Raw genomic sequence first — 19943 nt, forward strand, 5'->3', positions numbered from 1 at the left:
CATAGCAGGAAGCTGCCACGGCCTCCAATTGAACAGAACCAAGATGGTGAGCAAACTCTGCCCCTGGGCAACAGGCTCTTCACACTCACTAGCCCGGGGCTGTGGGGATGGACATAAAGATTTCCTAAGTAGGTTACTGAGTCGAATGACCGAAGGGGCCACTCCCACCTCCCCTTGTTGCACCTGGTTCCAGGGGAGATGCAGCCTCTTGCAGGCTGCTGGGCTCAGGCGGGCACCATAACCCGCAGCCACCAGACCCTCAGGGTTTTGTCGCCCAGGCGGCACCACATCCAGGCCGTCGGAGGTCATTCCAGACTTTATCAAGGCAGCTGCTGTGGGGGTGGGCACAGGGGAACACCACTGAGTCGGGTGGCTCTGAGCTCACTGTTGCAACGGCTTTCACTTGCGATGAATCCCTTGCTCAACAAGACATCCTGCGGGCAGCCCTGGAGATGGAGGCCATCCTGGAGGAATCCCGTTGTGATGATGGTAGAAGCGCTTCAGGCAGGGAAGGAACATCTGCCTCTGGGGAGGTAATCGAATGAGAAGAAATTGCTTCCTCATTAATGAGACAATTCTACATGATTAACCCAGCAAAGGGGCCATCGATGAGACTGAACATTGGCCTTTCGTGGCAGTAGCTCCACCCCGTCCCTGAGCAATTCTCCTAAAGCCCATGCAGACCCTTCATCCCTGCCCCTGCGGTCACTTTGAAGTTGGCCCAATGCGTAAGAATCAGGGTAGTGAGGCAAAGACACGGGATGATGGCCTAGGACCATTGTCTTCTCCCCTGGTATTAGAGTGTGCCTGGCGAAGGGGGTCTCCCAAGCACATGGGACTTGAAGATCTCCGCATTGGAGACTGATGGGTATCCCAACAATTCCCAGACCTCCTCATATCTTGCTTGAAGTAGACACCCAGTAACCCCAGCCCATAAGCCAGTGCTCCCGTTTCACAGAGACGAGGATAAGGTTTACAAAGTGGTGGTTTCTACAGCTCAAGGGCACTCACTGAGACTCCTCCTTCACAACAGCCATCAGTACCACTCCGGACCAGGCCATGACTGGTGTCTGGAGCCAGCAGAGCTGGGGGTTCCCCCGTGAGTCCTAGCAAGCACCTTCCCTCCTCTGTCAGCGGGGGACTAGGAGCTCAGCAGGAGGCAGCACTGTGGGCAGGGGCGGGGCTGGGGCCAGGAGCTCAGCAGGAGGCGGCACTGTGGGCAGGGGCGGGGCTGGGGCCAGGAGCTCAGCAGGAGGCGGCACTGTGGGCATGGGTGGGGCTGGGACCATGAGTTGAGTCTCCCCGGACTGGTCAGGGCCTCTTTGCCCATGCTGTGGCCACTCTAAGTGAAACGCTGCTGTGCACCTGCGGTTTTGTGTCGGGTGGGTAGGACAGCAGTCAGGGGCCATGCAGGTTGTAGTCCCTGGGTATTCTGTGCTAGGGTTGTCAGCCTGTACCAGGGCAAGAAGCCAGCAGCAGCAGTTTGCAAATGGATCACAGTGGGTGGCAGGAGAGGGCACTGCCTTCCTGCAAAACCCACGGGGGCCCCAGAAGCTCCTCCCTTTCAATCCTGCAGCCCTGCCCTAACAGGCACCTGCAGCTTCCCCCACCCCGATAGCCCTCCCTGGGGGCTCTGGGCAGAGTCCTCCTAATGAGACACACTTACTGTCCCCAGCACCCCAGGGTGGGGTTTCCAGCAAGTCCCATCACACAGCATTTCAATTACGCATCTCCTTACACCAAGCCACAGCTATGCCTTCTTCAAAGGGGTGCAGCCCTCCGCCCTAGTGGGGAGGCCTTTTCCTTGGATGCTCTCTGGAGCCCTGGGGGCGCTGGCTGCTGCTGTCACCTGCTATCCCTATGCTATTCAGTGATCTGAACTCAGCAGCCTCCAGACTCCTATCCCCTGGGGTAGTCATCCATTAATAGATCCATTAATAGATCCCTGTTCAAATCACAGGGAGATCTCGCTTTCCTGACAGCCCCTTGCTAATCCACAATCAGCACTTGCTCCTCCAGAGTCTGGCTCTGGCAGCACCATCACAGGTCCTTCCAACTCCACAGGTCACGGCCAGGTAGGAGGGCAGCTTGCATCAAAAATGGCCTGAGCTAAGCGACGGCCCTGGAACCCCCAGGGGCCACCCAACATGGAAGGTGAGGTGAGCGACAATGTCGGGACCAGGGCTGATCTCAGTGGAGAGTGGATCCCACCTTGCCCAATTACATCCTAGTAAGTGTGGAAAAAAGTATTCTCATGGGAACTAATTAAGAAGGTAGGTGAGGAGTCTGTGTCACTGTTTATTAGGGGACAAAGATATTGTATCTGAACAGAGAACTCCACAAATCTTAAAATAAATGAATGGATATTTAATAGTTTAAGGAATGCAATTAATTAGTGAAGGTTTTGCCAAACGTGGTTCCACCCAGGACTACTAAGTATGTTGAAAAGTGAGATTTTGTGTGAGTGGCATTTTCATGGCCCTTATTGCAATCATCAGGATTTTTTTTCTCCCTGAATCTTTCAAAACTGGGTATCTTTAGTTGAAACACAATTTTGCTGCTTAAGATCATGAGGAATGTCTTAGTCACACACACACACTGGTTTAAAATATTTATTGATTAAAAAAATTAAAAATTTTTTATACAAAGATGATGAGAAAAAATCTCATGCAAACTCTGGGCATACAATAAAAATAACTCAAATATTAATATGATGATTTTGTACAAAATAATTCTTTTGAAGTAGGACCAGTGGCAACCAGCGTGGCTCCCTGTTCCAGGCCGGGACGCCCCTCTGAGGGGAACGCGCGGCCACCCTTGGAAACCTGTAAGTGATCCACGGTCCAGGTGTGGGATGCTCACAGTTGTCACTATGATGAATGATGAAAACCCTATTGCTGCTACTCAGAAACGAGACTGAGATCTAGGGACAGAGTAAGGAATTCCTCAACACCACGGGAATCTTGGAGGAACGAAGTAATTCACAAAGGTTTTCAGAAAAGTTTTCACTAATCATCTTAGGTGATAACACAAACGCCTTGAGATTGTTACAGAGGCTCTTGTTCCTGCTTCCCCACAGTCCTGCAGTGGATTGATAATTTGTGTATATTACAAGTAATTTGCATAATTAAAACAATGAAGGGATCGACGTATCATGGTGATTAGAAATGCATCAAACTCTGAACGTACAAAAGAGAGAGCTTCAATATGAAACAGTAATCCTCTGAGAACGAAGACCCCGCAGCGCCGGTGCCCGCTGGGCCGTGCAGGTCCCGGCCGCCCCACGCCCGTGTCCGTCTCCACCGTAACCTTCTCACCCCCGGCACGCCCAGGGCCAACCCCCGGGCTTATTGCATTTTTTCACAAACTCATCTCATTTTCCGCAGCCTTAGTCTGTTTTCCTTGTCCCGTTTCTTAAGAATAAGTATGAATTGGTTGAAAAAATGCTCCTGGTCCTTTCTTTTTTGAACAAGTCGGAACCTCTGATCCCGGCCGTATTTCTCTGCAAACTCCTTAAACGTGGTCCTGAAAAAGAAAGAGTTTCCTGAGACACCTTCCAGAGAGCAACTCTGGCCTCCCCAGAGATCCTGCAGCGGCACTGCCTGAGCAAGCAGCCAGCCCTTCCACCAGGCCTGGCCGTGGGCGGCAGGGCACCTGGTGGATGAGCGGCTCTGGCCAGCCGTGCCTGCTCCTCACCCGGGTCCTGCAGGGCCCTGACCCACCCTCACTTGCAGGACCCCCTCGTCTCTCCTCTGAGTGGTCTCCAGAAATGAGCGGCCCCCAGCAGCCTCCTCAGCCGTCTCATGCAGCTGTCACTCCCCCACCCGCCTCCATCACAGCTTTGCCTGCCAGGTCTCCTCCGCCCCTCCCTTGCTGCCACCATGCTCTGCCTGCCACGGTCTTTCTTACACTGTTCCCTCTGCCTGGCACACCCTTCCCTTGTTTCTTCCCCCAGTTAGAGCTGCTCGTCATGAGAAACCAGGCCAGGGCGTCTTCTTTGGGAAACTCGTCCTATCTAGAGGCTCAGAGAACTGTGACTCCATCATAGCCCTCTTCACAGTGGTGATCTCGTTAAACCTCACTTGTGGAATTGGACTCCCATGTTCGAATGGGGGAGACATTATCTGCTTCGTTCTCCAATAAACGCCCTGAATGTCCAGCCAGTGCCTGGCAAGTAGTGAGCCCCAAACACTGATGGAGCGAGTCAGAGCTGCCAGGCCAGGTGGCGCCCCGTAAGAAAACGCGAGTGACCCAGCCTCGACCAGCAAGGCTGTTCTCAAGGCTACGGAAGCTTAGAGGGCAAAACAGGATGCGCCTCTGCGGTGACCGACGTGACCTTCGCAGGCATTGGCCCCACAACTTCCTGTTCTCTTAGCCTTGAACTTGAAGCCAGGAACAGGGACAGGGATAGAGGGGCCAAGGCCTGGAGCTGCTGGCCTATGCAGATGCACTCGCTTGTCCGGCGACAGTCGGGCAGGGCCTGGCCTGGGCAGTGTGCTCCGGGGTGCATGAAAAATGTGGACGTTCTTTGTTCGGGGGATTCTTCTTATTCCCTCCCATTTCTCTTTACAGAGAATTTTATACTTCCTTGCAGACACTGAATTATTGTGTTAAATTATTATAACTTAATAGCTTCTGAAATATACAAACAACAAGATTATGCCGACATGGCTGTTAGAAGACAAGACAAATAATTAGCAGACTCATGCTCATTTCTGTCATTGAACAATTCGTCTCATTCCTTCCTCAAGGCGCTGCCGTTTTCCTGCTCTCCGTCTGTGGGGGTGCTTGTTTACACATCTCTCGCAAGAAAAGCGCTTCTCTCTGGCTTCCCTCTTCCTCCCTCCGTCCTTCCTGCCCTCTCCCCTGCCTTCCCTTCCTCCTTCTCTCTCTCCCTCCTTTTCTCCCCGTTCCTTTCTTCCTTCTCTCCCTCCTTCCCCCTTCCTTCCTTTACTGATGTAACCACCTTGGTGTGCACCCGACCTGCGGGGGATGAGTCAAACGGTCAGACTTGCCTGGGCTTGTTCCACGCTGCCCTGGCTAGACAGGCGTCTACACATTCTCAGTTAGGGCTGGACAGGGGCAGCTGCTAGACAGGCCCTAGACAGCTAGACAGCTGCTAGAAATGTCCCTGAAAAGAAAGGGAGCCTCCCGCTTCTGTGGCCCCTTAGCCATGCCAAGGGGCAGCACCGGCTTTCTGCTGATGCTGATGAGCTGTGCTGTGAACTCACGAAGGTCAGCTGATGCACAGGCCCTGGATCTCTGCTCTCCCTCGGCTAAGTGGGACTTGGGCCAGCCTGACACGAAGGAGGCGGCTGCTGCAGCTTTCAGGAAGGAACACCAGGTGTCAACCCCACCAGGTGGCCAACCCCACCTGGCTAGGACCCAGTCCCTGGTGGCTGCTCTCCTGAGAGGCGGGCAGGGCTGGGGCTAGGGGCTGTCCAGGAGTGTTCTGGACTGTCCCATCGCCACCATTCCCACAGGCTGCTCAGGACCGAGGCTGAGACGGGCGACCAGGATGGGATTGTATGGCTGCAGGAGGCTACACAGCCCCAGAAGGCTGCTTCTAAGAGGCCCACGTGGCCTGCATGGGGACGCGCCTGGCTGGCCAGCATGCGGTCATTCGAATTGTACATGTTTCACTAGGATGCCTACAGAAAAGTACACAGAAGATCTGGAAAAAGTTTTTGAAATGTTGCAAACTTAGCTACTTTAAAAATAAAAAAAAATAGCTTTATAATTATCAAAGCAATATATCCAAGTGTAAATTTTAAAATAATTTGCTACATTATAGTAAGCATCTTATCTCTATGTGCCCTTAACATTATGTTGTATAGTTGAAATATATACAATAAAATTTATTTTAAAAAATAGCAAGCAGTTAACTCTCATTTTAAAAGGGTCAGTTTAACTCCCTTCTAATTTCTACCCCTCGTTTTCCTTCTGTGTGCGTGTATGTGTGTACGTCATCTTTTTGAAATGGCTCAATGCATTCCGAATATTTTTTCCGTTGTTTTCATGATGTATTCATGGGAAGGGGAGTATGTGGCTTATTGCTGCTGGTTTATCAATAGAGAGAGAATACTGGCCAAATGTCTTTAATAGTAATGACGGTCTCAGTAGCAGTAATGACAGCTATCACTTTCGGAGCTCCTCCTGCCTGCCAGGCACCGCTGGGGTTCCTCCCTGCAGCCCCTCACGCCATCCTCCTCGTCACTTTCTGAGGTGTGTGAGGTCATCCTCCCATTTGGAGGAGGGCTTGGAAGCACAGGAAGGTCCGATACTTACCTCATGGCCGGGAGAAGATGGGCCAGGGCCAGGCTGTGAACTAAGGCAGAGAAGGGGCTCCAGCACCTTTCCCGAGCCCTTGCCTCCTTTGCCTCTGTCCCATGGCCACCTGGTGGGTGGACACAACTAAGCCATGGCTAGAACCCAGCATTCTCATGACTGCTTTAACCATAGAAAATCACAAGTTGCAAGCAACGGGACACACATTTCCTTGTCTACATTAGCACTTGTGATGAAGATAATTCATGCTATTTTTTTCCCCATTCAGAAAGTACCTGTCCTTAGAATAGTTAGAGAAGTTTTATGAGGATTGTGTAACTAGCACTAACTTAGGTCACCTAATTCTTGATCAACCAAATCACAGGTCAAAAAAAGGGGGCCTATGCCTTCATAGAAAGCATCAATTAATGTCCATTTAAAAACTGATGCTGGGCCAGGGGCGGTGGCTCACCCCTGTAATCCCAGCACTTTGGGAGGCCAATGCGGGTGGATCACAAGATCAGGAGATCCAGACCATCCTGGCTAACACGGTGAAACCCCGTCTCTACTTCTCTACTAAAAATACAAAAATTAGCCCAGCGTGGTGGCAGGTGCCTGTATTCCCAGCTACTTGGCATGTACCCAGGAGGCAGAGCTTGCAGTGAGCCGAGATCACGCCACTGCACTCCAGCCTGGGCAACACAGCGACTCCATCTCAAAAAAAAAAAAAGAAAGAAAGAAAGAAAAAACTGATTCTGGCTGGGCATGGTGTCTCATGACTGTAATCCAAGCACTTTGGGAGGTCAAGGCGGGTGGATCACCTGAGGTCAGGAGTTCAAGACCAGCCTGCAACCTGGTCAACATGGTGAAACCCTATCTCTACTAAAAATACAAAAATTAGCTGGGCATGGTAGTGGGTGCCTGTTATCCCAGCTACTTGGGAGGTTGAAGCAGGGAGAATTGCTTGAACCCTGGAAGCAAAGGTTACAGTGAACCAAGATAGTGCCGTTGCACTACAGCCTGAGTGACAGAGCAAGAGTCTGTCTCAAAAAAAAAAAAAAAAAAGAACAAAAAACTGATGCTGCGTCTTCCAGTCTAAAATAAAAATACATTGTTAACCATTTTTATGCTTACAAAACTTACAGTTTTATAGTTCTAAAAGTAGTACATGTTCATTACTTGTTATTTATTTATTTATTTTTTGAGACGGAGTCTCACTCTGTCTCCCAGGCTGGAGTGCAGTGGCGCGATCTCGGCTCACTGCAACCTCCGCCTCCCGGGTTCACGCCATTGTCCTGTCTCAGCCTCCCGAGTAGCTGGGACTACAGGCGCCCGCCACCACGCCCGGCTAATTTTTTGTATTTTTAGTAGAGATGGTGTTTCACCATGTTAGCCAGGATGGTCTTGATCTCCTGACCTCATGATCCGCCTGCCTTGGCCTCCCAAAGTGCTGGGATTACAGGCATGAGCCACCGCGCCCAGCCCATGTTCATTACTTTTTAAAGATCAGTCAATTAAAGCTAATTTTTAAGAAAGAGTTAAGCTTATGTATTCTTCCAATGTCTAACATCTATTTTCTTATAAGTGTGTCTTATTTCATGGAAATAATGCCTCATTTATTATTTTAGTAAGTTTTGGCAACCCAGTTAACTCAGTTCACTTCACCAGTGTATCAAATCTTCATTTTACTCTGGGACCAACTGTTAGGACATCTGGAGCCAAGCGGTGTGGTAGGGGTTATGGCGCTATTGTTTGTAGTTAGCTTTGCATTTTTGCTTCTTAATCATTAGATCAGAAACTGGACCTCATCTCACGAGTGCTCACGTATTGATTGGTGATTTGGGTCCGTCAGGGCTGCTGATGTTCGAAATGCATGCAGCTTAGGAATAAAATGGTTGTGATGCAGTTGGTTAGCAAATAGCCCACTTTCCCAGGACTGATGAGAGGGACATTTGGAGGCTCATGACAGGCAGCATGATAGAGGGGAGCCAGGCTGGTCTCAAGGGCAGGTCTTCAAAGCTCACACTTTCGTGTCTGTGGAAGGCTGGGTTACACGATTTAACAAAAACAAACCTGAAGAGTCCTCTTGTCATTGGTAAGTTCCCAGCCCCAGAAATCATCCGGTATATTTCTCTCTCCATACCTGGGAGACACTTTAGATTCTTCTAGAAGTTTCTTGAATTCTTCTTTGGCTAGCAGCAATTTACTTTTCTTTTCCTTGTATTCTTCTTTTATTCTTGTCTTGACAAACTGTTCAAATATCTTAAAACACAGACACAGAAGAAAAACATCACGAAATTGCATATCAGAAATGAAATCTTGTATTCCAAGCACAACATGAGAAAGCAGCAAGAATCTATAGCAAAAGCTGTTCTTGTTTACAGCTGCTGGAGTTATGAGCAATAGCCTTTCAGCATAGCTCTCAAGGATCCAAGCGGTCTGAATAATTAAACCTGGGTGCCCACACGGCCCGGCGTTTCTCTACATGCAGGCGCCATTTCTGGGTCAAACGTGAAACAGCCCTGCTGGAGAAACCCGGAGAATGACTTAGCTGCCTCTCTGCAGGTGTCTGGAACCAAGTGGCAGTTTGGAACCCGTGCTATAGGCTGCAGTGGTCCTCACTGTGGCCTCTGAGCAGCATCCGTAATGCGTGGCCTCCTCACTTTCTCATCACGGCCAGTGGCACCAGAATACAGTAGAGCACTTAGTTCGCGCTAGTCACTTCCTAGGGTGACGTAATTGACATTTGAGTCTTCCAAAAATGACCTTAACTTGTGGAAAGAAAGTAAATTCTGCATCTCTGATCCCCATTTGTGAACCTGGGCATCTGGTGCCTTGGGGAGGACTCAGGGTGCATAAGCGGTCTCTTCTGAGGAGGTCACGGGATGCCAGGCTGCCTGGGTCATCAGTGTGGAAACAACTGGCCAAGAGGCCTGACCCTCGGGCACTGGGCACGCCCCTGTCTGACCAGAAATGCATCTCATATGCTGCCCCAAACAGGAAAACCCTGCTCCTCAGTGGGAGGAACACGCACATCAGCTGGCAGGCAATTCTGAGCAAGGCTCCAGGGCACTTCTCCTGGAACCTGGCAGCCCGCATAACGAGATGCAATCTCTTTGTGACAGGCCACAGAACCTCTTCTCTGTCAGAGTAAGATGGATCATTGTTCTAACAAGCGAAAAATGGTCATTTATAGACTACAGAGTCAAAGAGGGACAAAGTTCTTTCATTCCTAATGCTACCCCAAACTCAAGAACATTAAAAATAAACTGAAGATAAGTGTTTATGCAAACATAAATGAAAATAACAGAGAAAGTCCACATAGGATCCTATCAGGCCAATAAATAGCAACTGTGCACCAATCCAACCAACAGCCAGGCAGATCCTAGAATGTGACCGAGGACCAAGCAGGCAGCTTCTTCTACACTCATGCCAAGCGAGTGGGGAGGAGAAAGCAAGGGTGAGCAGGTGAAAGCCTCAACCCCAGCAGCACCCAGCCCCTTCTCCCGAGCGGCTCTCTTCCCACTTTGTCTTATTGTTTCAGATTCCATGTTAGTAGTGGCAAACCTTTACAGGATTATGAACACAAAATGCCACTGGTCCCCTGAAGATACAGCAGCAAAATGAAACATCCACAAATATGACTTAAATTGAGAATATGTGCATGTATATGTAAGTAAGAATATGATTGGCTTCTTTATTCTTTCTTTTTTTTTTTTTTGTTTTGAGACAGAGTCTCACTCTATTGCCCAGGCTGGAGTGCAATGGCACGATCTCGGCTCACTGCAACCTCTGCCTCCTGGATTCAAGCAATTCTCCCGCCTCAGCCTCCCAAGTAGCTGGGACTATAGATGTGTGCCACCACGCCCGGCTAATTTTTTTTGTATTTTTAGTAGAGACAGGGTTTCACCATGTTGACCAGCCTGGTTGCGAACTCCTGACCTCAGGTGATCCACCCGCCTCAGCCTTCCAAAGTGCTGGGATTACAGGCGTGAGCCACCACACCAGGCCATAATTGGCTTCTTATACCTTCCAGGCAAATAGCAATGTAAGTTCTCAGTTATCTTATATTTAACTAATAAAAAACGAATGCAGGGTTATTATCCAAATAAAAGCATGTGGCTCCATCATTAGCTAGAGTTTTGCTCTATTAATTTTAGACCTGGAGAGAAAGCCTGGCTGGCTGTGGGGTCAGGGCTCTTCAGAAATGCCTGCTTCTCTCTCTGCCTAGAACCATTTCTCCATCTCATCAAATGCTTCTCTCTTTCCTCTCGCTTTGCTCTGTTACTTTATTTTATGCTGCTATAATTTAACATCACAGGTTTTGTTTTTAATCCTTAACAAATTATACCAGCTTTATCCAAAGTGGAGCATGACTTTTTAAAAGAGATTCCATGGGCTGTTATCATTGCTGTATGTTCTAGCACAATAAAACAAAACACTATTTGTTGCCATAGAAACAGGCCTGATTCACACTCTCTCGACCCTGATTCTGTGTAGGATCACCCTCTTCTCCCGTGCAGCTCACCCGGCAGAGGAAGGGCTGTGATTTTCACACCGGGGTCTTAGCTTTCCCCATGAAAACGCTGTGTGACACTGGGTCCTGTACAGATTCTATGTCTGATACTTCTAACCCAATTTCTTCCTAAATAGGACTGTGGTCTTTGGATGGGGTCCAGCTATGATTTCTTTCCATCCCATTCCTCATACGGGCTGCCATGCTCCCCTTTGATGAGGTTGCAGGCATTTCTTCTGAGCGCTCTCTGGACCCTCCAGTGCACTGGCTACGGCGTGGCCTGCTTCCTCCTCTTTCCCACTGGACCTTCTGGGACCAAGTTGCAGGATGTTAGGACAGGCCCACAGTTTCCTCTGGGTGATTTCACAGGGACGTTAAAAGGTTTTCCCCAGGCAATGGGTAGGTACTTAGCATGAGCTATATTCTCATCTCATCTATTTGCAGAGGACCCACCCAGGCAAGGCCAGGGCATCCCAGCCCAGGCAGGCCCAACCCCATCAGGGTTGGCATCTGCTTTCTCTGACAATGGCCTGAGGAAGGTCCAGCCTCACAGTGCTCCCTTGGATGAGCCCTGGGTGGGATGCCCACGTCCCCCAGACATCGGGGGGCCAGCCCTGCCCTGCCATGAACCACTTCCATCCAGCAAGCAGACTGGGCCCCTGTTTTCCCAGTTGTTCTAAGAGATGTGCCTTAGCATTTAAACTAGAATATTTGCAAGGGGCTTGATCATAAATTGGAATTTTCTTTTTGCAGTGGGGATGATCTTACTTATTCAATGTTTTTTAAAGGGACTAACGGCCTCGAAAGGTATCCATGGCACAGAGAGAGAACAACTGACAACAGCAAACAAGTCGGTGGTGGCACACGTGGCATGCGCCACGCACGCCACACACAACCCACACGCCACACACAGCACACATGCCACACACGCCACACACACCCCAGATGTACTGATGATTTTTAGACACTGCCCGGTTTATGGCTCCTGCCTGTGTCCTTCAGTGATTCTGTCACATAAAATCACAGGCTCCTTGTTATGCTTTTTCACAGCTGATTTTTTTTTTTTTTTTTTTTTTGAGATGGAGTTTTGCTGTTGTTGCCCGGGCTGGAGTGCAGTGGCATGATCTCGGCTCACTGCAACCTCTGCCTCCCGGTTTCAAGTGATTCTCCTGCCTCAACCTCCTGAGTAGCTGGGATTACAAGCAAGCACCACTACACTTGGCTAATTTTTGGCATTTTTTAGTAAAGACAGGCTTTTGCCATGTTGTCCAGGCTGGTCTTGAACTCCTGACCTCAGGTGATCAGCCCACCTCGGCCTCCCAAAGTGCTGGGATTACAGGCATAAGCCATCGTGCCCAGCCCATAGGTGAAATTTTTGATTTTTAAAATTGCAACAAAAGGGTGAAATATGACCAGTTATTAATGTCTATGGTTTTCCTTTGCTATAGGAAAAAATATATATAACACCCAAACTCAGCTAACTCTATTGTAGCATTATTTTGAGACTATGATAACACATTTCGCATATTTTAAAATATTTCTTTATAGAAAATGAAACTCAGCTAGAAGACAATAAAATATTATTAGTTCCAAGTTCTTGAAAGGTTCAAGTTCTGTATTCCAAGGCAGTCAACCCTGGGAACACGTCACACTGCCCAGCCTACCCCTGAGCCTGCTCCAGGGAGAGGGTCCAGTGCCAATGAGCGGAGTGGTGGGGCGAGGGCTGGGAACGGGAGTGAGGACAGAGTGGGAGCTGGTTACAACGAGCAACGCAGGTCCATGTGACTGAGACTCTGTGGGTTCGTGCTTCACTGACACCATCTCAGGCATTTGCTTAAAGGGACTTTATGAGCAGAGCACGGAATTGAAAATAAAATGGCAATTCCCATACCCTCTGTCTGGGGCTTTATCAGACTCTGCTGGTGTGAGAAATCCAGTGGACACCAACGTGGGGGCCCCTGGTCACAGAACCCCTCCTCCCCTAATTAACTCTGGCTCTTCTGTTTTCAGCAGCTCTTCTTGATAGCTCCCCTTCCAGGTGCATCTTTTCTGAACTCAAAAGGCAAAGAGAGGGCAAGACGTGACTGCACACATGGAGTCTAACTGGGGCAGGGAAGTCCGGACCTTCCAGAGTCTATCTCAGTGCCCTTCTCAGACGCGCTCCACGGGCCACACAGACCCAGGCTGTGCCCGCTAATGCCGTCAGACCATCGGTCCCTCTCCCAGCAAAAACAGGCCCCTCCTGTGAGTCAATGCCATCTGTCCCTCTGTCTGTTTGATATGGAAAGCAGTGTTGGCTCAGGGACCCGCTTTGTGAAAAGCTAGGGCAGACCCCTGGCAAGTCTCTCCTTAAAATAGCCCCCAGAGAACCCCCTCTGATCAATCAATTCTGTGTTTTCTGGGTGGTGTTTTGTAGAACTCCACCCTTCACTGTGCTGCTATTGTTCTCTGGACCACTCCTATTTCATCACTGTTATTGTCAACCTGAAGAACACGCAAAGAGAGGCTCTCTGAAATGAAACGGATGCTTATTTGGGAAGAGAGCATTGCAATGGGAATACACATGCCATCGTAAATGACAAGAATACTCAGGGAGGTAAAAAAAAGACAATAATTTTTAAGGAAAAATAAATGAGAGGATTAAATCATTGTTTTGAAATAATTATCTTTGGCTACAGAGATCCGTAACAGGACGAAGCCAGTCTGAGGTTGGACAGGCAGTTGTTGGGCAGGTGTCCTTGCAGAAGTGCTTTTTGTGTGTATAAGGTTGTGAAGAGCCAGGTGCGGTGGCTCACGCCTGTAATCCCAACACTTTCGGAGCCCGAGATGGAAGGATTGCTTGAGCCCAGGAGTTCAAGATGAGCCTGGGGAATATACAGCAACCACATCTCTACAAAAAGTACAAAAATTAGCCAGGCGTGGCGGCTGGTGCCTGTAGTCCCAGCTACTCAGGAGGCTGAGGTGGGAGGATGGCTTGAGCCCAGGAAGTGGAGGTTGCAGTGAGCCAAGACTGCACCACTGTACTCCAGCCTGGGCAACAGAGCCAGATCCGGTCTAAAATAAAATGAAATAAAATAAAATAAAAGGTTTTGACGGCCTTGTGTGCAAGACTCTGGTTCTCGTAGAGTCTTTATAGTTACCAGGTATACAAGTAGGAGAACCCTCTCTTCATGGCCTTCCTCCATTCTTAACATTAGTGACTTCATTTTGATTCTGACAACTTTAATATTATGTAAGACTTTAAGCATACAAAACCTTAAGGTCTTATGTAAGACCACCTCTTTCACTATCTTTATATAATACCTTAATTATTTCGTATTTTTAACATATGATTTATAGTCATTTGGAATGAGGGTTAATGTTCCTAAAATTTACGTGTTCATCTTTAAAAGTATTTGTCTTCCAGGGTCATAACCAAATACTGAGGTAAGAATAATGACCAGAATAACCTTCCTCAGTCCCTCTAACTCTTTTGTTCACAAGCTCGCAAGCCACTGGCCAAATTTACAACATGGGTGTCTGTTATTTAGCAATGAAAAGCTCCCCAGATCCAGGATGCAACAGTCGCTTTCATGCCGCGTCTCTGCAGTCAAAGTGCCTTCCCACCCCGTTACCTGCTTTCGTTCCTCAGAGTTGAGCAGGAGATAGCGTGGGTCAAACACGATTTTGTGTAATTCTTTCTCCCAGGTAGAAAATGCTGATACCTAAAGAAAGATATTCAATAGAGTTGCTGTTAGCATCTAATGCTAAGCCTGGAGCCACGCTGAAATGATCCATGGTTAAAAACAAACAAACAAACAAAAACCAGCATTAAAGTACAATAGATTCCGTCATGTGGTACAGTATAAGTGTTAGACCTGTCAGACATTCCAAGAAAACCAGTACCTAGAACATCAGAAAATTTAATTTCCAGACTTGTGATTATTTCTTTCTTGGGTATCTTTCAGGGCTGTGTCCCCCGATCTGAAACCCCAATTATACCTGTGGAGGCGTGGCATTCTGGAACACCCCATTTCAAAAGGAGAAATTATATTTGTAAAAATTTTCAGAACCCCTACAGACCAGAATAAAGAGTAATGTCTTGAAAATAGGCTGAGTTTAGTTGATTTGTAATCAAAGTTTAACCTCTTTTAGGTAGGTCATTTTAAAAATAAATTATTTTGTTTGCAATAGTTTTAGACGTACTAAAAATTTGCAAGAATATTACAGAAAGTTACCATATACTTATACCCAGTTTCTCACGTTGTTAACATATTAGTAGGCCAGATTCGTCACCACTAACACTGATGCATTATTACTAACAATAGTCTGCATTTATTCAGATTTCTTTAGGTTTTATCCAATTTTCCATTTCTGCCCAGGACCTCATCACATTTGGCTGCCATATCTCCTTGGACTCCTCTTGGCTGTGACAGGGTCTCAGACGGCCCTTGCCGTTGATGACCTTGATGGTTTGAGGAGCCCTGGTCAGGTGCATTGCAGGACGCTCCTCAGTTGGGATTTGTCTGAGGTTTTCCTCGTAAATAGCCTGGGGTTATGGGTTTTGGGAGGAAGACCACACAGGTAAATGCCATTCTCATCATGTCATACACACACTGCTGACAGGACTCTTCACAGACAGTGGTGGCCGTGGTCGGCTGGCCGAGGTCTCCCCACTGTGAAGTCCCCCTCTCCATGCTGTCCTCTCTGGAAGGACGTCGCCATGCACAGCCCACACTTAGGGGTATGGGTTGTGCTCCACTTCCGAGGAGAAGTAGCTACATGAGTGACTGGGAAATGTCCTGGAGGGGTACTCATCCATGCCTCCACATTACTTATGTACTCAATCTTTTATTTATATTGCTGTGGACTCATGGATATTTAGCCCATGCTAGGGCTGGATTCCAGTCATGAGTGACTGGGAAATGTTCCAGAGGGGGGTGGGAATACTCATTCATGCCTCCACGTTACTTATGTACTCAATCTTTTATTTATATTGCTATGGACTCATGGATACTCAGCCCATGCTCCGGCTGGACTCCAGTGTGACTTTGCTTCTTTTCCTGCTCAGCTTCTTCAAGGTTGGCCTTGGCGAGCTCCAGTGTGGGTTCCCGGCTCCTGTGTGCCTCTGACAGGTGCTCATCACTTGACTTTTGGGGCATCTCCTTAATTTCTGCTACTAAAGATGCTCCAGGCTTATCTTCTGCATGTCCTGCCTTTGCCCTTGAATCAGTCAATTCTCCAAGAAGCCCTGGCTCCTTTCCTAGAACGGTGTTAGAAACCAAGATCTGGGTACTGGTGTGTTCATTGCTAGTGAGGTGTTGTTGCTTCTAGACTCTCTCAGCTGATAGAGCAAGGGAATGTTTAAGCCATTTAGAACATAAATGCATTCATTTAAAAACATGGACTGTGTATTCACTGTGCTTTGGGCCCCAAGCTGGGTGTTGAGGATCTTGAGAAAATAAATCAAGGAAGCCCATGGTCTAGGGTAGTGCCAGTCTAGGAGCTAACAGACTCTTGAGATGGCACTAGGGCCATGGTGGAGACAGACCTGGACACTAGTGGGACCCAGCAAAGACCCATAGCAGCCTGGGGAGGTGGCTTCCAGAGTACTGAGACTTTGGAAAATGAATACTCCTCAGGGTTCACAAAGAGGCCTGGGGGGTATTCCAGGACCAGCTGGTAGTGGGGGCAAAGGCTGGGTCATGAACTATGGGAAATGCAGGAATTGCAAGAGGTTGAACATGGCTGAGGGTGCCAGAGCCCATGAAGGAGCAAGGAAGAGGCAGCAGAAACAGAGGCTGAGGTGCAGTCTGAGACGTGGTTAGGAGCCTGGGCATTCTCTTGAGAGACAGGGGAGAAGAAGATGGGGTGTGCATTTGAGGAAGGCCACCCTGGGATCTGGGCAGGAGATGAATACCTGGACAGGGTCAGGGAGGGGAAGGTAATTGAAAGTTTACAAAACAAAACTCCATTCACATTTCTTAAAATATTCTTCATAGAGGTACTATTTCGATAAACACATACTTTATTTGTATATTATAACAGATGAATTTTCTTCACTGGCAATTTCTATCTTTAATTATCAAATTTAAGCCTTTTCTGTAATACCCACGAGCTCTTTTATTGGGTGGGATGACCCAGGGTCCAGCCAGGGATTCTCCTCCACAGAGTGAGAACACGGTGAAGTATAGCTGGGACTCAGGGCAAGGTGGCGACTCTGGGAGGGTCTCCAGGCAGAATGGATCCCTTTAGCTTTGACTGAATGCCATTGCTGGGACTCAGGGTGAGGTGGTGACTCTGGGGGGTCTCCAGGCAGAATGGATCCCTTTAGCTTTGACTGAGTGCCATTGCTGGGACTCAGGGCGAGGTGGCGACTCTGGGAGGGTCTCCAGGCAGAATGGATCCCTTTAACTTTGACTGAGTGCACCTGCCCCTGGGAGTGGGTCTCCACGCAGAATGGATTCCTTTAGCTTTGACTAGTGCACCTGCCCCTGGGAGCATGTGGGACTGTTAAAGAAGCTGTGGGCAGCCTCCACTCAGCCCAATCAGATGGCACACACCCACCTCATGGGGACCTGTGCACAGCCCGATGGTCCCAGCTCTGCAGGGAGAGAGGATTAGACCCTGTGTGGCATAACGACACCAGTTTCTGGAAAATGTTGGAGTTCTAGAAGTATAATAAAATAATTTTTCAATTAATGATGTGTAGTTTTTGCCCCCGAAGGGATTTATAATCTCTATAGAAGGTCAGATAAGCCATCTCTACAACGATTACAACTCAGAATGATAAAACCAACTGTGTCATGTCAGGGACAGTTCAGGGAAGGATGAGAGCACAGTGGCTGGGACCCGGGACGGAGGTGGGGGCTGAAGTGAAGGCTGCACAGCCACCTGTGAAACAGGGTCTTTCCCTGCCCTCCAGGTGGGTGCAGGACTTCTCCCAAAGGGTCCTGACAGCTATGGGGACGAGGAGTCCTATGAACTGCTCCTGAGGGAAGCCCGTTGTTCCTGAGCCTGCATGAAACACTTACGATGCCCAGAGAGTGTATTCCATGGGGCCACGATTGTACAAGTGTGTGTGACTATACACACACACATAAGCACACACACCACACATACACACATCCACAGAGGCGCATGTACACATGCAGATGCACACACATGCAAACACATGAACACACCCAGGACACGCTAAAATACACACACACAGGCACACATGTACACATGCACATGTACATAGTTGCACAAATGCACACATATGCACACATATGCACACATTGATACACACATGCACATGTGTGCCTACACACACACACACACACACACACACACACAGTACCACTACCACCACCAAGGAAGTCCAACATTGTAGAACAACCCGGGGAAGAAAGCCTATCAACTGAGTAGACAGCAAGCTGCGTATCTCTTTTAAGTCCATCTATGTCGTGGGACTGTTCTCTAAGTGGCCGTGGACAAACCCGACTCTCCCTGTTTCTGGCTGGTACCTCTCCAGAATGACTGGAATGCACTGGGAATACAACAGACTGAGAACAGCCAGGCTTTGTTTGGGCCCCACCCCAGAAATAAGACATCCGTCAAGCTTTAGCCCAGCGTTTCACAGGACCCCAGGGTAGAAAACCCACTGTGGGCTGCTTTCTGGGATCCCTTGGTTACAGTGAAGGATAGATGAGACTCTGTCCCTGCCTTGCAGCTTTCCTGGGTCTGGGGGACTGGCTCACAAGGCACCCTCATCTTCCACTACCCTTGCTTCCTATCTGCAGGGAATAAACGCACTTCAGATGATTTGCTGCCCATCTTCTACCACCCTTGCTTCCTGTCTGCGGGGAATAAACCCTCTTCAGATGATTTGCTGCTCATCTTCTGCCACCCTTGCTTCCTGTCTGTGGGGAATAAACCCACTTCAGATGATTTGCTGTGTGCGTGGGTGTTCTGTCTCAGCAGCCTCACACAGGTGGCTGACCGGTGCCCAGTGAATCTCCTTCACATCTTAGTTTCTATTGCTGCATAACCAATGACTTCAAACTCAGTGGGTCACAAGCACTACCTCGGGTCACTCCATGGGCTGTGTGGTCCTGAGTCCAGCATGGGGGCATTGGGCTCCTCAGCCCAGATCCCACTGGGCTGAGATGAGGTGCCAGCAGGGGCTTTGCTCTTGTCTGGTGCTTGGGGTCCTCTTCCAAGCTCAATGGATGTCGGGAGAATTCAGGTCTTGTGGTTGCAGGGCTGAAGCTTTCCATGTCTTCAGCCAGCTGGGAGCCAATCTTGGCTCCGAGCAGCTGCCTGCAGGTCCTTGCCCCAGGGCCCCCATAGTGGGTCAGCTTCTCCAAGCCAGTGAGAGAATCTCCCCCGGCTAAGGCAGAGTCTTACACAACACAGTGCAACATTGCCACGGGTGTCACATGGGCCCCGTCCACACTCAAGGAGAGGACCACCCAGGATGAGCACAGTGCAGTGGGGCAGGGTGGAGGGTGGTGCTTAGAATCCCGTCTGCCCAGCACGTTTCTGAGACCAGGACACGCTGTTCCTCTCTCAGCAGAGATCTCTCTCTCTCCTCTTGCCTAACACTTCTTTGATTCTTTGGCATTTTATATGTGATTTGATCCTTAAAGACCTGAATTCTTCTGTAAACTTCAGACCCTTTCCTGCAGAAGTTTGTGATTCCACCCACTTCCTCACCCCACTGTACGAACAGTCACATCACCCCCTGACGAACAGTCACAGTGATCCTGGTGCCCGTCTCAGCACGCCTGTTGTCTGTCCCCCTGTGGATGACGTGACCGTGTCTGTGACCATGGCTGTGTCTGTGACTGTGGCTGCGTCTGTGACCGTGGCTATGTCTGTGACCGTGACCGTGTCTGTAACCGTGGCTGCGTCTGTGACCGTGACCGTGGCTGTGACCATGACCGTGGCTGTGACCGTGGCCGTGTCTGTGACTGTGGCCGTGTCTGTAACCGTGGCCATGTCTGTGACCGTGACCGTGGCCGTGTCAGTGACCGTGACCGTGTCTGTGACCGTGACCGTGTCTGTGACCATGACTGTGGCCGTGTCTGTGACCATGGCCGTGGCTGTGACCGTGGCCGTGGCTGTGACCGTGGCCGTGTCTGTGACCGTGGCCGTGTCTGTGAATGCTGGAGCCGCCTCTGTGCGAGAACAACAC

General features: G+C 49.1%; 1 protein-coding gene across 2 annotated transcripts in view; it reads right to left on the reverse strand.

The window, feature by feature from the left end:
- Positions 1-2598: 2598 nt before the first annotated feature.
- TCERG1L (transcription elongation regulator 1 like) overlaps positions 2599-19943 on the reverse strand; it is a 228086-nt gene continuing 210741 nt past the window's right edge. The window contains exons 10-12 of one of the 2 annotated variants that reach the window (XM_009245942.3): positions 14398-14487; positions 8411-8529; positions 2599-3525 (exon numbers count right to left, since the gene is read on the reverse strand). In XM_009245942.3, coding sequence (XP_009244217.3) covers positions 3369-3525; positions 8411-8529; positions 14398-14487 — 366 coding nt within the window. In that variant the 3' untranslated portion in view covers positions 2599-3368. The remainder of the gene's footprint in view (positions 3526-8410; positions 8530-14397; positions 14488-19943) is intronic. The other variant, XM_054523071.2, reaches the window with a different exon arrangement.

Source organism: Pongo abelii, chromosome 8 (genome assembly GCF_028885655.2).
Source record: "Pongo abelii isolate AG06213 chromosome 8, NHGRI_mPonAbe1-v2.0_pri, whole genome shotgun sequence".
NCBI lineage: Eukaryota > Metazoa > Chordata > Mammalia > Primates > Hominidae > Pongo > Pongo abelii.